The sequence below is a fragment of the Rhamphochromis longiceps genome, linkage group LG16 (assembly GCF_057381845.1).
Source record: "Rhamphochromis longiceps isolate RC_006_pf linkage group LG16, R_longiceps_female_GT1.1, whole genome shotgun sequence".
NCBI classification, from domain to species: Eukaryota; Metazoa; Chordata; class Actinopteri; order Cichliformes; family Cichlidae; genus Rhamphochromis; species Rhamphochromis longiceps.
In genome coordinates, this window is record NC_140572.1 from 28,655,204 (window position 1) to 28,678,982 (window position 23,779).

At 38.3% G+C, this 23,779-nt stretch overlaps 1 protein-coding gene across 1 annotated transcript in view; it reads left to right on the forward strand.

Annotated features, from left to right (window-relative positions):
- Positions 1-23,779, forward strand: part of LOC146651332 (ephrin type-A receptor 6-like) — a 191,870-nt gene that overhangs the window by 71,918 nt on the left and 96,173 nt on the right. The window contains exon 4 of the mRNA XM_085383465.1: positions 22,988-23,143. Coding sequence (XP_085239591.1) covers positions 22,988-23,143 — 156 coding nt within the window. The remainder of the gene's footprint in view (positions 1-22,987; positions 23,144-23,779) is intronic.

A 23,779-nucleotide genomic window follows, 5' to 3' on the forward strand; every position in this document is an offset into this window, starting at 1 on the left:
ATGGAGTAATAATTGTAAAGCAATAAACCAAATATCACCATGCCCTCATATTGAACTGCGTTATAAAACAGAAACACCTTTGCCTTCTCTGGAGTCGAGCTCATTGAAGAAGCATGGAAGCAAAGTGGAAACCTCTAATACATTAGAAATTAACATGATACTTGATTCTTACTCCCAGAACAGCTTATTTGCTCTCCGATATCGCAAAACTGACTTGTAATATTATCCAAATGTATTCAATAAATATATTCTAGAGCATATTACTAGTCATGCTGCAGTACTTAACTATGCAAATTACTGCAAAGCCCAACAAGAGAATTGTGTGTACTCTCTGTTCATGAAACAAAATCTCATAGTTTGAAGCTATTAATAGAGTCTGTTAACCCGCTAACAAGCAGTCAAATCACACTAACACAAATTTTATCACACATCTGTAACCAGATTTTACACCACTGCTTGATTAGAAGACAAAACAAGTCAATCCACCTAAAATTAAATTCACAAGGTCTTCACATGGCGGCAATATCTGTGTAACAAAAAAATGATAGGAAAGGCCCCTTGTGGTGGATCTATTTATCCACTGGAAGCCACATTGCTTAGACCAACAGCGTCCAGCAGCGGGAGCGACAGCTTTAATTTGGTAGCCAGCGGTCAACATGATTAGCGAGCTGCAGGAGGCTTTTACAAAGTGGACCAACTGCCTTTGCTATCCACAGTGTCAGAGGAAAGAAGCATGGGACAAGCAATGAGAAGATTGTTAAGGCAGATAAACCTGAGGCTCTGAAGATCAGGTGCAATGCTGCATTAAACAAGTATTATTTTTATGACCTCTTATAAATGAAGGTCTCTGTATGACTGTGTGTGTGTTGTTCTTTCTGTCAGTTCTCTCAACAACTCACACTTGGTGGGTCTATTGCTGGGAACCCAAGAGAGCTGTCCTCATATTTTGGCTGTAAGTTGTCTTCTGTTAGACTTTCTCAACAGTCAGACATGCAGCCTGTGAACAGGAAAGATAGGCAACTGCATGGGGCCCCAGGCCATTAGGGGACCCCTGAGAGCTGATAAACTTTCCTCCACAGCAGTTTCTCAAAATGTGGCAACCACAGTGACCACAGCCCCCTCCTTCTTAAACAACCAGTGCAGTATTTGCAATGACATCTCAGAAGGAAACCTCCTTAAAGGGGCCCCCTACTAGCTACAGCCTGTTCAGTAAGCTGCAGGCTGAGCCCATCTGTGTGTCTGAGTGTTCAGCAGCTCATTCACTGACTGTAGCTCATCCTAAACTCAAACTGTATGTAAACTTATCACTATTGAAGGAGAAGTTGTTTTGGATTCTATCTGTTGTAACTATTCAGCTGACGACATTACAGCGATGGTAATATGATTTATAAATGACTTGTTATTTTATCAACGGCTATGCTCCCGGGGCTCGTGTTTGGCATTTTTGTTTTGTTATAAGAGCAACACACACTCTATTCTGTGCATATATTCTTTTCGCAGTGCCAATTTGTTGTTTACTCCTCAGGTTTACTATTTATTATAGCACCATGCACACAGGACAAGCTTTGCAAAGTTAAATGTTAGCTGTCAATCAGGATAATGTCACATACCTGCAGTTCAAGCTCAACGTTATTCAGTTATTCATCAGAAACTGGATTAATCTGTGTATTTTACTGACAAACCCCATTCCTCCTGCCACAAATGACTTCAATTACTCACGCTGCAAGTCAGTCCATTCAGAACACGCACTGTATTAGTTTAAGTCAGAGGTTCCCAAAGTGTGCGGCAGAGCCATTGCAGGGGGGGGGGGCGTATGAAAAGAGAAAGAAAAAAAAAAAAGAACGCTTGGACACTGCTAGCATAATGGACAGGTTTTTTGACGGGGCTCCCATACAAACGCAAAGCAGGAGATGAAGCATCACCAAATATGTTTCCAAACCAACTTCATTCCAAGCCAAAGACTAGAAAATATGGTGAAGCATATCTGCCCTTTGGCTTCACCTGCACAAGTGCCAAGGTAGGTCTCTCCTGCAGAATTAGTTTCCCCTGCGTCGGGAGCATGCGCTGGGCTCTCCAAATCATGGGCAAACAGTATCCCACATTCTTGATTTTTAGTTCACAAACACTTGTAATGACTAACTACTCCTGACATTTTGGAGATGTTAGTTCTTTATACAGTAAAGTTACAGCGGGATACAAATAATATCAGGCTGATCCTGTCACAATTTGTTCCCCCTGTCCAAACCACGGACAAACAGTATCCCACAGCTGTTTATGTTTTTAACCCATTTTGCACAGAGAAGCATTTTTTGAAAAATGTATTGATAGCAATGTTGAATATTATTACAAAGGAAAAAAAACAACTACCTGTAAAATTATTACACCGTGACGCCTCTGCCTTTGTAAATGGAGGGACAGTAACTGCGTGTGTATGTAAGCGTGTAAAACCTGAAGATAGTAAGATTAACAGTATTTTGTCTCTATCTGCAATTCTGCAATTCATCTCATGTAAACAATAATGTGGCGCACAGCATGACGTGAAAAAAGGCACATACCTTTGACGTTGCGTGACGAACTCCACATGTAAACCCAGTTTTTAAAAATTCGAAACGCATAGAAACTGCGGCATTTTCAAAAATACCCGTGTAGGTGTGGACGTAGCGCAAAAGAGTTAGTAGTTTATTATATTACTACCTGTAATTTATTTCAGTTTACTTGTATTTGCTTAATTGTTTACTAGATGTTTGAGGTGTGAAATAAACCGCAATGGAGTTTGAAAACAAAATATGGGTGCTTGTGGTTGGAGGATGTGTTTGTGCGGGGTGTGTAAAACTAAGGGGGCGCCCAGCAAAAAAAGTTTGGGAACCACTGGTTTAAGTGAACTTAGTGGAGAAAGGTTTGTGGTTATGATTTAAGGCATGTTTGTGCATGTACAGATATACGGGGCGGTCGTGGCTCAAGAGTTGGGAGGTCGCCTTGTAATCGGAAGGTTGCCGGTTCGAGCCCCGGCTTGGACAGTCTCGGTCGTTGTGTCCTTGGGCAAGACACTTCACCCGTTGCCAGTGTCCGGCAGCCTCGCCTCTGTCAGTGCGCCCCAGGGTGGCTGTGGCTACAATGTAGCTTGCCATCACCAGTGTATGAATGTGTGCGTGAATGGGTGGATGACTGGACATGTAAAGCGCTTTGGGGTCCTTAGGGACTAGTAAAGCGCTATATAAATACAGGCCATTTACCATTTACATGCACAAACATGATACAGAATTCATTTAATACGGTGTACGGTATGTCAAGTACAAATGTACACACACACACACAAACCTCTTTTGTTTCATATGCAAGCAGAGGTTCAGCCACTGCTTCATTTTCCAGTTGGCAGGGAGTTGATGTGTTCAGATATGATTTATTGATCATGTTGAGCACATTAGTTTACCCACTGTGTTCAGTTAAAAAGCAATAACACATTTTACACCCTCTGTTCCATGCGAATGCAATAACACTAAACTAATTACGCAAACTGGGGACAACAGTGTGATTTGTAAAAGCCCGCGCTGTGCGCTGACTCTTCAGCAAGATGCTGAGAGTATTGGAAGTAATACAGTAAGATGTGATTAATTCATACACACCTTATCTCTTTCCATTCGTTTTATATGGAAAAAGAGCCACAGAGACAGTGACTGTGTCTACAGGCCAGGGCAACCTGTATAATAGCAAGAAGCGTGCCAATTTTAATTTTCTTGGCTAATTCTGATTTTTTTTCCAATTTTGGTTTTCTTTCTAAGAACTATAACTGATAGCATTTTTTTAAAAAAAACAGCTTTTCAATGCAAAAACTTTCACAATAAAATAAATTATTGAACATCTGCCAAATTTCCTGCAGTAAGTTACAGAAACAAAGTAGATGCAACAGATCCATCTAATAAAACAAATGTCAGGCACACTCACGTCATTATCTGGTATGTTTATAATTTCACCAGATGACATGACATCAAGTATCTCGGGGTCTTGTTCGCGAGTGATGGGAGAAGGGAGCCGGAGATCGTCAGACGGATTGGGGCTGCAGCTGCAGTAATGCAGACGCTGCACCGGTCCGTCGTGGTGAAGAGGGAGCTGAGTGTAAAAGCGAAGCTCTCAATTTACCGGTCGATCTACATCCCTACCCTCACCTATGGCCACGAGCTGTGGGTAGTGACCGAAAGAACGAGATTGCGGATACAAGCGGCAGAAATGAGCTTCCTCCGAAGGGTGGCTGGCCTCTCCCTTAGAGATAGGGTGAGAAGTTCGGCCATCCGGGAGGGGCTCAGAGTAGAGCAGCTGCTGCTCCACATCGAAAGGAGCCAGCTGAGGTGGTTCGGGCATCTGACAAGGATGCCCCCTGGGCGCCTCCTGGGTGAGGTGTTCCAGGCATGTCCCACCGGGAGGAGGCCCCGGGGCAGACCCAGAACACGCTGGAGAGATTATATCTCTCGGCTGGCCTGTGAATGCCTTGGTATTCCCCCGGATAAGCTGGAGGAGGTGGCTGGGGAGAGGGAGGTCTGGGCCTCTTTACTTAGGCTGCTGCCCCCGCGACCCGGCCTCGGATAAAGCGGATGAAGATGGATGGATGGATGGACATGACATCAACTCTTTTCTCTTTTTCACTCCTCTCATGATTCCTTTGCTTTGATCTAAGGGGGTTGGATCCATTCTTTGCTCTGAACTCTAGATAGCTTTACCTTTAGCTCTTTTGCTTTTGTTAGCTTCATTAAACTGTCCACATTCAGCTGATTGAGGACGGTTTACCTGTCTAATAAGTTTGTTGATATGAATATTTTCATAGTGCTCCCTCTGCGGTTTTTACCTACAGTGAGGAGCCTCCATGCTGACAACATGTAAGCATGTGGCTGGGAGTGTGCACATGACAATTTGCCTGTGTCATTTTACTCCTGTTGTGCATGTAATACCAGCTGACTGACAGGTCACTGGTCCGAGCTAAGAGCACTGGAAATTGGTTGGTTCTGGTCCCTGGGTGGCCTGGCCCTGATAATTTTTTACAATTATATTTAAAAATGTTATTCAATTATAACATTTTAAAGGCGACTGTCAACGATGAGAAAAAAGTAAGAATGAATAAGACACATTTGAGGCTATTTCAAATCAACTGTCTGTTAGCCAATTTCTATATATACAACTGTATAGGCATTCTACATTCACTTGTCTTTGGAGAGTTAGACATCATAAGTGATAGGCAGATCTGCATAGTAAGTGGAAATCTGTGATGTGTCAGTGTATTGTTCAGTATTGCAGTATGCTAGACAGCACAATGTTAACTGTAAACAGTTAGCAGGGTTGGATTTTCCTGCTACAGACTGGCAACCTGTCCGGGGTATACCCTGCCTCTTGGACCCCCCTGGCGACCTTGATAAGGATAAGTGGAAGAGAATGTATGGGTTAATTCCTGAAAATAGTCATAATTATTACCTGGAAAAGTCCAGGTATCTTTTGCTTTTTCATGACCCTAGTTTGAGTCCACTGAATAAATAAACAATATCAATGGTCTATAATTAAAAAAGGGATCAAGTTTTTTCATGTTTTGTGTAAATACACAGGATGTGAAAATAAAATCTTTCTTTTTCTTTTTTCGTTGCAGTAAGTATTTTGTAAAATGTTTATAGAACGTTTTGTATTGTTAATAACAAATAATAAATATGTATGTTTTTACCCAGTTCATTACACATTCTGTGGCCTTTCTACAATTTAATATGTCAGCACTTCTTATTGCACCACTTTGAAGTGCTGGTATATTTATTAGATGCAGGAAAGTAACAGCTCACCTAAGTTAAGTGAAACTGTGTTTTGTTACTAATAATCTGACCCGACTCTTACCTGTATGTGTTAGTCTGAGTATAATATTTTTAAACACACACACTCACACAGACACTCAAGTCTATGCACTTTTGAAGCAGCTGCATTTTTCCCACTGCTATGCCTCATATTGGGACAGTCGGTATTAATTTTTCCTCATCATATGCTGTTATTGGTCTTTAATTTAAAAAAAAAACATATTAACTCAAATGAAAAGAATAGCACAGGATTTGAGGAAATGTAGCATCCATCAGCGTTTTTTCCGTCTACACCATCAGTGGTAATTGATATTTGAGGCCTGGTTTTCTGCCCCAGCCTTCTTTTCTAGAAATGAGCTTTTGGAGCGGAGAGAAAACAGCTGAGGCGGTGGAAATGGAATTGGGTATGTGTCGCTGCATGAGAGAGTGGGATTATCCCAGCATAATGTCAGCCTTATTAAACACTATTACACTCTATAGATCAGGAATATGGAACCTGAGGAATCTGAAAAGGATATACTCCCAGTTCATTTGTGTGTTGAAGTGTGTGTGTGTAGGAGTGTTTGCAGTTGGGATTGTATGTCCATAAATGAGAGTTTTTAATTAAACTGAAGTATTATCCAGTGACTGTGGGTGACCTCTGATACCATGTTACATGGTTTATTATTATCAGCATTAATGCCATTATTATCATTACCGACAAGACAGGATAGGCACAGGGTTTGATCTGTAATTTGCAACATACAGAAAACCGAGTACAACTACATTTTTTTGTGATCTCCTTCCAGCACAGCGAATACATGGTGAGTCTATCATGGTAACAAGCAAAACACAGAGAGACTATTCAATGTACCATAAGGCTGACCATCCTGGGCTGCATATCAGTTTTGCTTTGATTTTCAAATTTATGTATGGCAGGGATTTTACTAGGCACAAACAAGCTTTGGTGTAAAAGTTACTTTAGTTATGATGAGTTGTTGCCTGCCAGCACTACATGCCATCACACTGCGCCAGATCAAAGTAGTTAAAGGCATGCTTCTGCTGCTTTTTTTGAGACTTTGCATGACAGACCAGCTGCTATTCCACTTGTATTGGATAGAGAGACAGTACTGGATGTTTATCAAAACACGACACATCCAAACAAGGAAGCTTGGGTTACAGTAAAACTGGTTTAGAGTTGCAGTCCTTCAAGAGCTATATATTTACATGAGATTGATTAGGAAAGCACGCACAGTTTAAGAAAAAACATAAACAGAACAAAAACATTAAATAACAACTTAAATTCACATATTTTATATTATCTTTCTCTCCCATGTTGGCATTGCATTAGATAAACACAAAATGTAGGTCTGACCACAAAGCCTTTTGCTGTAGTTTGCATTAACATATAGACATGGCACACAGTGATAAGAAGCACTAGAACAAATAAATAACACAGCTGTGAAACAGTGCAGACGACTGATGGGTTATCATTACACAATGGCACAAGTACTGTGCTGCCCACAGGTAACTTCTTTTTTTTTACCACTTGCAGTATTTAGAGGAATATTTATAGTGAATTATTCTCTAATACCATTTAGATGTTGGACTTAGTATTGTTGCAGTAATTAAGACACAACTCATACCAATGTTAGGTCAGAGGATGTCCATCACGAGGGATGACTTTTAAAAGGGACGTCCACGTGGAACACTAAAAAAAAGTACATTATCTGTTTTTTAACAGCTTTTTTATGGGGATTTCTGTAAATGTGAATGATTTAATTTAATTTTTAATTTAAGGTTTAAAAATATTGGAAACATCAATAAAAAATCATTTTCATTTTACATTGACACAAACTGTATACATTTATTACAATGTAGTGATATTCTTAAAAGGCAGATAACACGACAGAATTAACAACTATTAAGAAAAATTGAACATTTTGAGGTATCTTTTAAATATTCCCATAATGTTATAATAGCTGGGGTGAAATATACAAAAACCTAGTTTAATCTAATGCGATCTAATCTTTAATGTAACCCTGCTCACCCTGCTCAGACTAATAGCTGTGCATGATCCCGGAAAGCTCAGCAGAAAGACACCAGGTAGTACATCGTGTTACATACTCTAACCAGAGTATGTAACACAGCCATCAGCACTCTCAGTCTCAGAAGTCTCACCAGGGTATGGTGTTAATCATTTGAAAATTAAACTCAGCACAAGGGAGTTAGAGTTCAACAGCCATTTCATGTTTCATTGTATGAAAGTTAACTGAGCCTTAAAACATGTTCAGCTGTCAACATGAAACATTTCTAAACCAAACATAAATTGACAAAGACAAGCACACTCTGAAGCATGTAAGGTTATAAATCATATAATATTACTGGGGATAGTACACTATAACTTGTGTTCCCCATCTAAAAGAACTGTTTGAGTACAAATGAAAATGGTAGAGATATTCAGAAAATGGGTTTAAATTGATATTGATTTTTAGGCAGGTCTTTACTTCCAGGGCAAACATATGAATCCACCGACGCTGTTAAGAATAGGACAATTTGAAGGAACTCTGGTCTCCCTTATATAACTCTACTTCAAAGAAACAGGACTTTCTGGATAAATCGTGGATCAATTTTGCTAAAGGTCTTCACAAGACAGGATACATTTGCTTTTTTTAATCTGTCAGAAAACAAACCCTCACTACAAGCATGTGCCCAAAGCTGTTCAATCGCATATTTATTTCTGACTGTTTTGCATGCAGGCCCCCTATTTTCTGAGCTTGCATTCCCTCATTTACTGCAGATGGGAGGCAGTTAGAGGAAAAGTGGAATGATCCCCAAATCTGCCATGTAGCATAAAAGTCGAGACCAAGGCTGAAAGCCCTAAACATCTTTTGAGCTAAGCACACATTCACATTTTAACTTTGATATTTTTTAATATTAAAAAAATCTATTTATACCTGTTCATATCTTTGTCTTTCATAGAACACGCAATGTACTGCATGCTGTTTATCTTGAGTGCAAGGAAGGTGATACTGTGCAGCAGGGGGAGTAACACACACACACACACACACACACACACACACACACACACACACACACACACACACACACACACACACACACACACACACACACACACACTTCCTTAAAATGTTACTTAGTGAAACTGGTTCTTACTACCAGCTAAACTATCCAATCTGTGACAAAGTTAAACAATTTTGGTGACATAAGTGAGTTTTAAAGTGTGTGTTTGTAAATTTCAGCCAGTATGTGGGGAGAGTGTGCTGTCCTCAGATCATTAACAAAAGAAGCTGGTGCCCCAATTGTGCTCATTCTTCCCTAATTACTGGCAAATGCTTCCCGCTAGTCCCATGAAGGCACACTCTGTCATCCCAGATGACTGCACTTGGAGTGCTTTTTGTCCTTTGCCAAGCGAGTCCTCTGAAGTTAAAAACTCCTACTGGACTAGAAAGGCTTAGAGTGTACTGAAGCATTTCAACCATGAAGCAAAGCAAGACCATAGTTTGTTTTGTTGGTTTACTTCATTACATTTACTTTCTGAAGAAAGCAGTTCATTATACCAAAACATTAGATTACTTTTGCGTTACTCTGCAACATTGCTTGAAATGTGTTGTCATATAATTACGAGTTAACAATACAAACCTCAGGCTTCAGATGCTTCTGCAGAGTTAGTCTTATGTTAGCAGGAAAATTCAGCTGTTTCAAAACTGGACACAGTTGCACTTTATCAACTTGGCCATGTCCATCCATGCAATAAAATAATAGGTTTGTATCCTAACGCCAAAAAAAACTGTAGACTGTTCCAACATTTCCCTCCTCTCAAAAACTAAAATTAGCTGATTTTAGCACAAATGCTAAAATATGTCTATCTGCCGATGACCTACAAGAGCATAATTAGGATCTTAAAGTGAATATCATAGTGATTAGTAAATGTGCTACATTACTGAGCTAACGTAATTTGGTTACACTAATATGTTACTTTGTAGCACCAACACTACTTGCAAAAGCTACCGTACATTTTGGTTAAAGTAGTGTTTGCTACTGCTTCCCCATCATTACAAACCTGTTAAGTACAGTAGTGGTTGGTCTTTTTTATGATCTCTCACACTTAAATAGTTCCTTCTAAAGAAAGACAATTCTAATAGTTATCATGTGTTATATTTAATACACATAGCATAAAAGACATGATTACCTTGTACTTGAATCCAATCCAACTGCTTCAGTCGTTTTAACTGTTGAAAGCAGAGCTTCCAACAAACGAGAATGTTGTAGAATTGTATTCAACAGTTGACTACAAAGCAAATATGTATCCTTATTTTACCACATAAATTTGTTGAATTAAGCACACATGTATTTGTATTCAAATCAGTTTCTTTTAGTTCAATTTTCAGCTTGTAAATGCACGTACAATACAACTGAAGAAATGAAATCCCCAATTTGCAGTTCACCTTGCTTGTTAAGTCACACTTCTTGTAGAGACTGAATATAAACTTCTTTGAGGTTCTTAAAGTAAAACATGCTATATGTTCATTCCAGCCTGGTGCATTAGCTAGTAATATTTATTATTTGAACCATCTTTACAATGAGCTGAAGTACAAAAGCGAGAGCAAGAAAGAAAGAGAGAGAGACTAACGCTGAATAAACTGTGCCTTTTTTCCTTTTTTTAAATGCCGTTAGACACAACATTAAGACAGCTGTTAAAATGAAATGTCTGCATGTTAAAACACAGTTTAGTTAGTAACCAGGGCTTTTTAAGGGGGAAGTTTAGATCAAAACCTTTAACTGCACCTCAGATTTCAGCGGCTCTCATCAGTTAAATGACATATGTTGTTTTTTGGATTAACACATGCTAGACTACTTCTTCCCCACTGCCATCAGACTCTTGAACAGCTGACCTATTTTTGAACAGTAATAATAATTGTTTTGCACATCAGGTCATCCTGCATATTAAGCCAGCATATTAAGCTATAGCCCTTTTGCACTCATCTCTGTTTCACACTTCAATATTTTGTCTTCTTTTCTGTCTTCATTTATTTATTTGTACTATTTGTATTTAGCTGTTCTGTTTCTATTGTATATATTAATCGGCATATGTGGGTGGACAGCAAAGAAAGAATTTCATTGCACAGAGAAATGTCTTTTTTTTTCTTGTGACACATGACAATAAACTCTGTGAATCTTGAATCTCAAAACCTTGTTGAACTGAGGCTCTTGGATCCCAGAGACTTAATGAGTTTTATTTAGTGTATTTTAAAGAGTTTCCAATAATCCGTTATCAAAAGTATTAGTTGCTGTCTTTCTGCATTCTCAATATAGTCCAATGACTGTTTTTTGTGTGCAGGTTTGTGCATATTAGCATTGTGTTTACCCTCTTTAAAGCCTGCTGCATAGCTAGAGAATAAGCGTACCACTGGGCTGTTCATTGGCCCTAACTCCTAACATAGTGTTACACGTTGCTGCTTATGCATGTCAGTCTAAAGTTGTACACTCAGCCAAAATAGTAACTTTTGAAAATATGTCTCACAGTCTCATAGACACATTACCATAATTGTTATGAACTGTAACTGCGGCTTTGCATAAAACCTGAAATAATTCTCTGAGTTCTCAAACATTAATTTCCACGACTAAATCCAAGTCTTCCCACGCCAGGATGCCAAAGAAAAAAATTCCTCTACCAGAGATAATTGTTAGACAGGCAATGCTTTTTCCCCACTTCTCTTTTTGTTTCGGCAATGCGAGAGTCATTTTGGAGAATGTAAATTTTGTTCATCATTACAAATGAACCCATAGCAAGACTGTCTACGCTGCATGTGGCAACATCAGTGCAGCTGTTTTAGAATTATAAAACCTTCTGCCAACACCTGCTTTCTGTTATGTCACTAACATTTAAGTATCTGGACAAAAACTTAAAAGGATGTTTTTCTTGTTATATTTTTTTTCTTAGTTTGTTAAGAAAAAAATTCTGTCAACAGCAGCTTCTCTTTAAGTGCCACATGTCCATAAAACAGCTCAAAAGCTCCATCACAGAGAGGGAAAAAGTGCAAGTGTGCATATGTTTATATTACACAGTACATGTAAAATATCCTGTGCACACACAATGGATCCTGTGAGTGAGGTTTTTAAAGGAAAGCTAAAAGCGATAGAAGGAGAGAGGGAGAGTAACCCCAAAGGCATTTAAATTGACTGATCCATTTTAATTTCGCTCCAGCTCCATTATGTTGTTGTTGATGTTACTAAAGGACTGCCATGTCATTATCTCCCTCTTTTGTTTGTGCTGTTTTTGAGAAGACATTGCTGTTGTTTATTTTCCACAAGAAGGCCTTTATGCTAATGCAACCTCTGCTAAAGAGGATTTGCTGTCGATTTAACAGCGTGTTAAAGCCACAATCAGCATCAATCATGCGGAAGGAAGGGAGCGAGGAAGTTTGGGGCTAAGTCATGCTAATCTTCATAACACCTTATAATAAATTCATTAGACCTCCACGCGTACTCACGTGACGCTCATTCTCTCTTTTTTTATGAAATTACAGGAATTAAGAGTGAAAACAGTGGTATGAAAATGAGGGCGTTAGAGGAAGTACCTGTAAATATTTCCAAAATGCAAGACCGTTTCTTTGTTTTGTAGGCAAAAATAATCAACTTTTGTTAATCAAATATTAATGTTGTTCAGTTGACTATCAGTTAACTGAACAACTATGATCTGCTGTCTGCTGTTTTTTTTCCTCTAGGTCAGCATGGTCGTACTTATTCTAATTCTTCCTGTGGATCAAAAGATTTATAATGCAAAACCTTCTCAATCATATGTGAATGTTAACTACAGTATTGTACATTTATAATTCTTAAGGCGCCCCTCGTTTTTTTTTATATGTTGGTAAATAGATGCACCAGTTTATTGAAACACGCAGATATAAACGGGTTTATTATATAAGGTGAAAACAATTGTACAAGTTTAAAAAGCCTGAAAGTCATTATTTGTTATGGCCACTTTTATTTTTTACTGGCTGCCTTTTGTTCCGTTCTTTGTCAAGATGATCCCACACTGCTTCAATAATGTTGAGGTCTGGGCTTTGGAGAGGCCAGTAGATGACTGATGATGTTCCATTGTGTGTTTTTCTATCCAAGTATGCTTTTACTGCATTGGCAGTGTGTTTAGGATCATTGTCATGCTGAAAAATGAAGCTGCTGCCAATCACATACTTTCCAGATGGTATTAAGTCTGATGGTACTTTTCTGCTTTCATGATTCCATCAGTTTTGATAAAACCCCACTTCTGGCTGAAATGCAGCCCCAAAACCCTGACAGAACCTCTACAGTGTTTTATGGGTTTGCGTGTACACCGTCACTCTTGTGCTTCTCTCCTGATTGCCTCTGTAGTTATTGACGATCATTTGAAAAAAAACGTTTTTTACAACTGATTTCCAGTCTAGTGTCTTTCAGGTCTTGTGTTGGATGTTATTCCTATTTCTTAAGGAAATGACCTTCAGACATATTACACATAGCACAAGAAATTGGTTACTTGTTAAATTCCCTGTTATGTGTAGACAAAAGACTAAGTTAAAGTTAACTTTAGAACTATTGATTAAGATCGCGTTTAAATAATACTGGATACCTGGGAGCAGAATATAAAGAAATCAGAGTTTTGCACCGTATCATAATAAGGTTATTGAATACTTTTACTGAAAAATAAGCAGGGACACAAATACAGGTTTTGGGGGTTTTTTGTTTTTTATTTGTGTCCTCTAAATATCATAATGCTGTAAGTCTGTTGGCCAGTAATAAAAGTTTACAGCTCTTCTGGGAATAATAATAACATGTCACATAAATCTGCTAACAAACTCACATTTTATTCTTGTCAAAGAGAATTTCAGGCCTGGCAAATAGGACTTTTCATTTTACAGAGAGCAAGAATATCGCAGACCCATCAAAAAAAAATCCCATTGTAAACCTTAAACATCTCATACTTGTTGAGCACTTGTTGTGCCCTCAGTGGTGTACACCCACTGGGAGGACAAAAAGCCCAGTAGAAGACTTACTGCTGTGATCATGCATTAGAGATATTCTAATACAAGTCACCGATGTGTCACTACAAGTCACAGCAGTGTCTCGGTTGTCCAATTAATGTTGTAAAAACAAGGCCCTAACGGTTCACCCCAAAGCCTCTTCCAGTCAGCATTTTGCCTCTAAGATACGATTTAGAGAGAAACCCTGCTCTCACTCAGCGTTAACGGATGTCTTTTGAAAGCTTTACTACTCTGTTAGTTCATTTGGCGCAACACTCTGTGCTGTCTGTGCTGCTATAAACATTGCTATAAAGGGATCAGTGAGGCTGACCTCTGTAAAGTTCATAAAAAGATCAGTGTCACTGATAACATCACAGATATATAAGGAATAGGAAGCCCAGAATGAGTCCATCCAGCACCGTCTGGCTGTTACTCCCTTGCCTTTTTGTGTTTGCTTCAACTCATTGTGGGGTTGATAATTAGCTTTTCTCCATCTCTAAGTGTTTCTTTATCTATCTTAGAAATGCACTTCAGCAATGCATTTTACTCAGCTGGATGTTGATAAAGGGTACATTATGACTTAATAAGAGTTTAGCAGCACGGTGGCATGGTGGTTTAAGCTTCCTCCCACAGTCCAAAAACATGCAATTAGTGGGCTTCGATTAATTGGTGATTCTAAATTGCCCACAGTTGTGAATCTGAATGACTGCCTGTTTCTCAGTGTACCTGCATCTTGCCTTTTGGTAGCTTGGATGCATTAGAAGCACTTGCAGTGAAGTGTGGGGTAAAGAGTTTTATAAAAGTGAGAACCTTGTATGAAATAAGTCTTGCTGATTCAAATCGTTGATATAGTTTCTAATATCTGCCAGTATATTTGTATCTACCTGTGTGCTGTCAGAGAAAGGGATAACTAGGTGCAATTATTCCTGCTAACTGTATTGCTTTTTTTCTGTCTTGTTGCCTTTATTACCTGATATTTAAAAAGGAAACTATCTCTATATTTTGTAATGAATTAAAGCCCATATATGTGCAAAATGTGACATTCACTCGTTATAGAGAATACATGAAAGAATACTGAATGATGCTTTTTGTGTGGGTGGGTGGAGAATGACTGACAACCGGCCTTTGCCTCATTGCAACAAAAAAAAAGAAGAAGCAGTGACAGCAGCTGGCCTAAAAACGAGAATTGGCTGAAATGGCATTTTGCAAACAGGTCATCATAATTTGAGCACTATGTTGAAATGTCACATAAATAGATAGAAATATAAACTCAGATCACGTGTACTTGACAAATGCATACTATATCCTGACACATATTTTTAGTACCTGGTCTGAGTGTTGCAGCTGCCAACCTATTGATGACAATAATAACTAATGATCATGATTATCGAAGAAAGGACTTTCAAATTTTATGTATGCAAAATACCTTTAGATTAAGAGGCTTTCTTTGTTCCTTTATTAAGGCCTTAGTCATCAGACAGTCCACACAGACGCCTAATGTCTGCCATGGAGACTTTACATTAAAACACATCAACACCCCAGTCATCAGATTTCAGAGAAGTTTAACGTATTATTACTGCGCCATGGTGTCTCCAGCTGTCTGTGTCCGAAACAGAGTATAATCAAGTGCTGTTTTCTCAGCACTTAAACGAAGGTGTGTTTGAGAGGCCTGCTAGTCCTCAACTACAAATCATGACACTCTCTGCTTCAGCTAATGAAGAGAGTGAGTAAGTCTGATGAATAAGAGAGACAGACTGAAACTGAGAAGAGGGCTTTTCATATTATAGTGTTTGAGAGTGTTGTTCTTGATTACATGTGAAACAATTAGACGTGGGTTTCAGAGTGCCACTGCTGCTGCTTTTTTAGGAGGTGTGACTTTTCGTCATCTGCAGTGTTAGTAGGCAATACATATTGTGTTAAAACTAGAAGTACTGTGAGAACACAAGCTGGAGTATGCTCACCCACAGACATGAAGTCTTGTATCATGGTACTGTATCATCTCTATATAACTCAGTATTACTGGCAGGCATTTTTGTTTTGTTTGGAAGTGAGCATGACTATCATATTGCATGACTGTAATTTTCTCCCGATGGAGTGGAATATGATTTGGTATGAAGAAGGAAAATGGGAAGCAGGCACTACTGTTCCACTAGTGTAGATATGTGTGGACAAAATGCATACTCTGTCAGCGCAGAGAATAAGCAATACGGCTTTTTTTTTTATATTATTATTATTGTTCCATAGTTTTGGCAGAAGAAACACTGAGGGGAGTAATATTTTTTTATGGGATGAAACTGAAAATAGAGCTCTCCTTCCATTTTTTTGCCCTCATATGCAATAAGTTATGAGCTGCATCTCACTTAACGCCATCATCTCTGCAATGATCTTTCATCCTTTGCATCGCCTCCTCACCACACTGCCTTTGATTTCAAGAGCTGAACTATTCTGCAACATTTGTTGATGTGGTTCTGCAAGTAAATGCTGCAGAATTGTGCTCCTCTTGGAATTGTTCTTCTTCGCTGATCATCGGGAGAGGAACCCACCACCATCGGCTGTACACTGCAAAGACTCACTGAGTTCCTCTAAACCTGACTTTAGTGTTGCAGCACTCAAATTGTCCTAAGATCTTCAACTAAATATTACCACATGCAGACTTTAAGTATAAATATTATTTTCACCTAAAATAAAATGAAATTTGATGAATTCAGCATAACTGAGTGAACGCTACATATAGCCTGCTAAAACAATATTGCATAGCCTATTTCTATTAACAAATAGATAAAATGTACATGAAAACTTGCATAAATAGCATTTTTCTTTAGTGTGGCAGTTGGGTGTAGTTAGATGCCGGCCTTCATATGAGCTAGGCAAAGGCAGACTCTTTCCATTTAACTATAGCCCACTTTTACACGTATACAATAAATTTTAACTACAATTATTGATAATAATTAAATAAGTACAGCAAATTTTGAGATCCTTGTTATTACAAAGTCACTCCATGTCCAAAAACTTACTTGATTACTTTTTATTTGTTGCTTTTATTCATTTAAGAAACACATGAGGAACTAGATCCGCTGAGTACAGGTTTCACTACAAGGTTCGACTACAGAAATCATAATTTAATGAATGACTTTAATGATTTGGCATAAGAGTTGTTTCCTTTCCAAATAATCGAAATGTCCAAATGACTGAATGTGTAACAGCTCCAAAAGTAAGGTCTTCTTTTTTTACAGAATTCAGATCTTACTGCTCATTGAACAACTACTGCATTGTTTCCTTTTTTAAATGAAATGAAGACAAGTGACTATGCAGGCAGTGTTCCATTTGTCCAGACAGCTATAGGGTTCATATTGATGTTTAATTAAAGGAGAACGGTTGTGGACACAAGTATTAAACAAGTAGCAGTGTACAAATCTATACTCTGAATTTCAAGGTCTGATGAAATACATGGTTTTATTTACTTTTCATTTATTTGTTTGTAATTCACTGCCATTTTTTTCTAAAAATCATTTCTTTTCTGAAACTCTTTCTACAACATCTTAAGCTATGAAATGTGCTATAAGGACAAGAAACGTTTGTGCCTATAGCAGGTGAATTATGTGAAAGGTATGTTTAGGATCACACAATAAAAACACTTGGGTAAGAGTAAATGGTCCAAAGCTTGGCCTTGGGACGGCCCTATATGTTTTACGTGCCCATGCTCACTGATGTAATTCAGGAGTACTGTACAGGGCTGTTCTCATGTTAAATAAGCCATCTATCAGAACGTGTCTTGTTCAGGAGTATTTTAGGTATCTCAATAAACAATAAATACATTTCCAACTACTTTAAAAAATACAAACTACTTAGAAAATGTGTTTTCTAACTAATGAAAGAAGCATGCTGAGCAGACATCCCAGCAATAAAGAGAGACAGCCAGGCAGATGCAGACAGACAGGCCTCCTCTTCAAATATGATCTGCCTGCCAGTTGCTCTGGTGTTGCTGAGGTCCAGTGAACTTACCGAACAATCTACTGCCTCTGTGTCTCAGGGCCCAGATTTGGAGCTCTGAGCCTTGGGCATGAAGATGTTGTGGATGGCTTCCAGATCTCATTAACCTTGGGCTGAAGGTCTAGAATTAGTTTGGAGACCCAAAGGGCAGTCGGTCAGCAGCATCCTATTCTCGCAACCCCCCCCCCCCCCCCCCCCCCCCCCCCCCCCGCGCTAAGCTATATTTACTTGCTTATGAAGTGTACTGTTTGGTCAAATGGAAGAAAATCTTAACACGTTTGTTTTTTTTCTTCTGAAGTATTTTGGGTGAAGATTTCCTGCTTAAGCATCAGCTTAAAAAGACATTAAAAGTAAAACATAATTCATAGATATAAGGCATGACACGTATAATTACATATTTTACAAGATTGGGAAATCCACTCCACTGGGTCTGAAAGATGGACATGTACTGAGATGGGTAGGACATGGACTTACATTTTTATGACAGAAAACAAAGTCAGCTCAACAAGCATGTGTGTTAAGGTAGGAAAATAGTAAACTTGTGTAATGTCTGCTAAGTTTCTCGTTTGTTAGATCTGAATGTGCTTTCTCTGAGATTTCAAATATATAGTTTATGTATTTAACATGGGCTTATATCACAGTATTTGCAATACACAATATTCAGATCCATACATACACAAGTATTGGACACTGTTTTAGCAAATATCAATAACTTATATGAAACCCCTATTTTACCGCAATGTAATGAGCAGATGTAAATTTTCATTATGTTCTCTCCTGAGACACTTTAGACAGGAGGTCGGGTTATTACGATTATAGGAGACGCATTGATAGTCTAAACGTAACTTTATTCTTTAGAAATGAGTTTTGAAAATCTATGATAATTTATTTTGTACTGATTTTTAACTGTACTTTTAATATTTGAAATGATAGCGACAACAATATTGCTATAAATCACCTGTATCATTATCAAAACATATAATTGCATTCTTACTGTGTAATATGCGCCTGTTATTCACAGATGTGCACGTGCATTTGTTAGTACAGTTAGTTGTGCTTCCCAGAAAGTAATACCCAGACTTTTATTCTTTTTTTCAGTGTGAAATAGTGGAATTTATACAACCTATGAAACATTTGTAAAAGGGATTCATTGTAGTAACGCACACAGAAACATTACACTCATGCACACTCAGTCTTGCTCGGCTGTCTACTTCCCCTGCTGCTATTTTGTCTTAGTTCTCCTACCTAGTTACCAGAAATTCAGCAGTCTAAAGTACTGACTATGTCAAAAGCCTTTTTTTTTTTTTTTTAAATCTGTGTGTTGCATGTCATGAGGGCAGTATGAGAGGTTTACTGTTTACTGCACTGGTGCTATCACATATACACTTTCATGCTTTTATATAAAGTGGAAATGGGCGTCCTTGACGGATGGATCAGCAGTGGCACTGGACATAATGCAGCTTTTCTTTCTCCGGCCAAAATGTTCACATGTTTTTCACATTTGACCAGCTGTCCAGTTGACTTCGACATGCTGCTCCTGCCACTTCAGCTGTTGCATGTGTTTATGTGTGTTCATCCCAACACATGAATGCTTACGTCCTGGCCACCGGGCATGTCCATCCTCGAGCGACACATGGTCAACCCCTGTACAGTGCCACTGTGGCCTTGGCAAAGAGCCTGGCTGCTCATACTGCAGCAGGAAACTGCGGGGTTCGAAAAGGAACATCCCCTCAGTTCAGCGAAGGTCATAGAGAGGCGTCATTAGGTTGACAGAGTCTAAAGCGGGGTCTTGCAGGGTGGGGGAGTTGACTGACGGTTTTTGACTCAAGGACATGTCAGTATCAGAGGTTAATGATAAAGGCAGCCTTGGTATGCCATAGGGGATGCCACTTATCATATTCATACAGATAGCTTCTGTGTGTTTATTTGCTGCATACGTGTGTGTGTGTGTGTGTGTGTGTGTGTGTGTGTGTGTGTGTGTGTGTGTGTGTGTCAACATTAAATAGAGTTTTGAAGACGAATAACAGTTTGAATAGCTCGACTAAAACAGCTTCAAACTAAATGTAAACCTTTTGTTCTTATTCTCTAAGAGGAATGATGATGAATAAAAAAAGAAAATGTTTCAAATGTAAGGAAGGATAAATTCGATTTAAAAAAATACTCCTTCATTGAACAAAAATGAGACTACGCTAAAAACATTACTATTAGCCCTGGCAGTGTGCGCTGTGTTCCCTGTGTGCGTGTTAACCTCTTTGTCCCTGTCCTAATTGTCCCCATTTGATCAGCACAGTTGTGGTTTCAGGCATTTCCTTGCCCTCCCTACAGCTCCATTTATCACAAGCAGCAATGGAGAGACACAGAGGCTCTCAGTGCTTCAAGGTGAATCCTTTCAAATGGCTCACGTTATGTTACCTTGTTAAATCAATGTGAAAACTAGCAGCAATGGAAGTCTCTCCAGACAAGAGTTTGTGTGCTTCTTTGACATGGAAGTGCTTTGAAGATTGGAAATACTACTATTAAAAGAAAGCTTTAGTGAATCCCTTAGGGCTAAGACTCTCATAAGCCTTTCTATTTCAGCTAGTTGCCTGTGATTTTAAATATTAAAGAAGGGAAGTAACTGTATTGTTTAATTTTTACTACTACATTTATTTAGACTTAAGGTCTTTGCTATCAATCTAACCTGTGCTGGTGGTTTCAAATCCTTCAATTTATTTTAGAAAATGTTTTTTGAAAATGAAAGATTCCGTTTTCTCGCTCCTGTAGCATGAAAATGAGAATTTTCTTGAGCTTCTGGAATAAGTCCAGCAGTTGGTGCTGGATTATAACTAGAGCAGACTCGTTTTACAACAACAACTGTATAGTTGGTATAGCAAATCGCTGCTTTAAGCCATGTCTGCACAGCACATGTCTGATCTAACAGATATGTTCCTTTTTTTATTAATCCATACATACATACCAAACTACTCCGCCCCTAAATGCAAGCCGTATTTTATTTATATCCTTCAAGTCTTTCCCTGAATTTTACAAGCATATCTACAAAATTTCAGCAAGTAGCTTAATTAACTCTAAGTGCTTCCAGAATAGCTTAATATAATGCAAAACAATGTAATTTTATTTTGAAAAGACCTCTGTTCGTTTCACTCCGTTGAGTTTTCCTGACAGACTTTGGTTCATTTCCCACCCCTGTGATTACGTGCTCCGCTCCGATTATTCTCACCTGAGTTCAATCATCCAATCAATCATCACTGTGAGTATGTACACCCCCCCTGCTTCTCTTTGTTCCTTAACAGATTGGCTTTTTACTCACAGCAGTTAAGCTTTCAAGTCATTCCTGTACCTCTTGTTTGGATGTTTTTTCATTAGTTTCCTCATGTGTCACTTCTTGCCTGTTTGTTGTATTTTTTACCTCCCTCATACCTGGAATGTTTGGCACACTCACTGACCTCCTGTGAATGACTCCTTGGCTCACAATAAAGCTTAGCTTTGGGAGGAAAGTTTGTTTGTTTTTTTTGTTTTTTTACATATCTCTAGTGTGCAGTTCTGTGTTGCATTTTAAAAAGTTTTTACTTGTTGGTGTAAATAAATGGCTTATAAAATATTAACACACATTTCATCTGCTCAGTTGCTGTTTATGATATTCTAAATATTTCTTTTTCACTGCATCAGACATTTTGAACTGTCATGGTAGGAAAAAACACTAATTTCACTGCCGACTTAGTTATGGCTCTTTTCTATTGAAAGTTCTGAGTAAGCCCTGACAATGTCAAAGTGAGTCAGCATTAAAAATAAGTCAAAAGGAAACAGCCAAATGGAATTCAGGTATTCAGTAATCACACTATTTAAACCCTGTAACAGTGGCATGTCAAAATGCCTTCTGTCAAAAAGACCTATTGGACATGATTTCTTATAATCGTCATAATTTTTTGAAAATTGTTCAAGGCAACGTTAAATGGAGTAAAAGATTTATCAGTAGATATGCTGCTTTGTAGTTTGTACTGCTTAGTCTGCTGTGATATAAGGAGCAGTATTTATTTGGAAATGGAAAAAAAATCCTTATGTCTTTCAGAAAAGCCTTAGAAAGTCAGATGAGTTAGAATAAAGACCAACAAAGCCCATATAGGGAGAAGGCTGTGATGGATGTGACTCAGGCGCTGGACTTTGACCTAGTGGACTGAGCTTCTTGAGCCACGTGAAACCAGAAGACAGAGCTGACCTGTCAATAGATGTAGTTTGTTCATTTTCACTTGTGTGTGTGTACATTTATTCATGTTTTAACAGATGCACTTACGTTTAAGAAGAGATTGTGGTTTGAAATAAAATAGGACAATTTTGCAAGACCCTAATTCACCAAAGACACCAGATGTTAAAACTGCAGAGATAAACTGCTCCCTTGTGTTCTGTCTTCACAAATTAAGCCAGTGCTTAACAAAACATATTAACAGTTGTTGTATTCTGTTGTTTCCATGTGTTTTTGGCGGCTAAATATTCAGAAAAGTTTTTGCGCAGCTATCACACATTTATTGGTTTTAGTACAACTGTGGTTCCTTTCTAACTTGAAGACATTTCTGTGTTTTGATTGAAGCCATTGGAAATTCAAAACTAGTTGTGTGACAGGTGATACAACTGACTATTTTCTTTTTTTTCTCTTTTTTTCTTTCTATTTTCTTTCTTTCTTTTGTTTCATCACCTTTCCCTAAGCTTGAACTATTTATTGGGAATTAAATGCGGGCAATAAAACTAACGTTGGTATTATGTTTTGATAATCAATACCCTCGGTTTTAATCCATTTTTGTTATTCCGAAAAGGAAACAAAAACGTGGGAATTTTTGTGTTACAAGTGTTGTCAGAGTTAGAGATGATTTCAATGTTTCTTTCTATCTTTGTTTTTGTGGAAAATAAAAAATCATACTTTTTAATACTTTGAGTAAATAATCCTAAACCCAAAGCAGATGGTCTCCCTGTTTCACTGTTTAAATAGAAAACATGAGTTTCATGAATCTATTTAAAGTCTGAATTTCTGATGGATTGCAGCATAAACTGTCTCCCTTCAGGGCCTCTTTCTTTGCATAATATTATCAAGCTATGTGATGTTTGCATGAAATATTTCTACCTGTACGTCTATATGAAGGTGTGGCTGTGCACTTACAGACTGCCACATTGTGTGTCTGTCATCCTCAGCATGTCGTCCAGGCTTCTACAAGGCATATGCTGGAAACATTAAATGTTCAAAGTGCCCTCCGCATAGTTTCAGCTATGGAGAAGCATCTGCTATCTGCCGCTGTGAGAAAGGCTTCTTCAGGGCTGAGAAAGATCCTCCAACTATGGCTTGTACACGTGAGTACACCAGGAAAAAAAAGGGTTTTAAGCACGATCGTCACACCGTGTGCTTTGACAATCAGATTAACACCTTCCGTCTTTAACTTCACAGGCAGATGGCACAAATGTTTATGAGTTAGAAATGAAAATATAAAATGCATTCCAGTGAATTTATTAACAGAACAATGATAACGTTAAAGACTTGAGCTCACTTTACTGCACAACACATTTTAGTCATTCATCTAGAAAGGTGGATGTGATGAAAATCAATCCACTATCTAAAAGATGTGACCAGAGAAATTTGGATGTGTGCAGGTGCACAAACTACATCATGTGACTGAAGGGCAGCCTGGTTTATAGACAATCTGATAATGGCAGGGTAATGTTACAATGACTAGTATATACATAATGCTACAGCAGTGTTTGACGTTCATACAGTATACTTAATTTGAAAAACTGGTAAAAAGAGTAATTTCCTCCCATTGCTAGGAGGTTGCCAGGCACGCGTGGTTCAGCTTTTTTGGGCATAAATTAGTTGTTATTGTTATAAAATTAAAATGATTGGTTGCTTTCATATTGTGTGGTAGGGGCATAAACTCTCGGTAGAAAGGTACAGGTAATTTGAGCTTGTTGCTAGGTGATTACCAGGCAGTA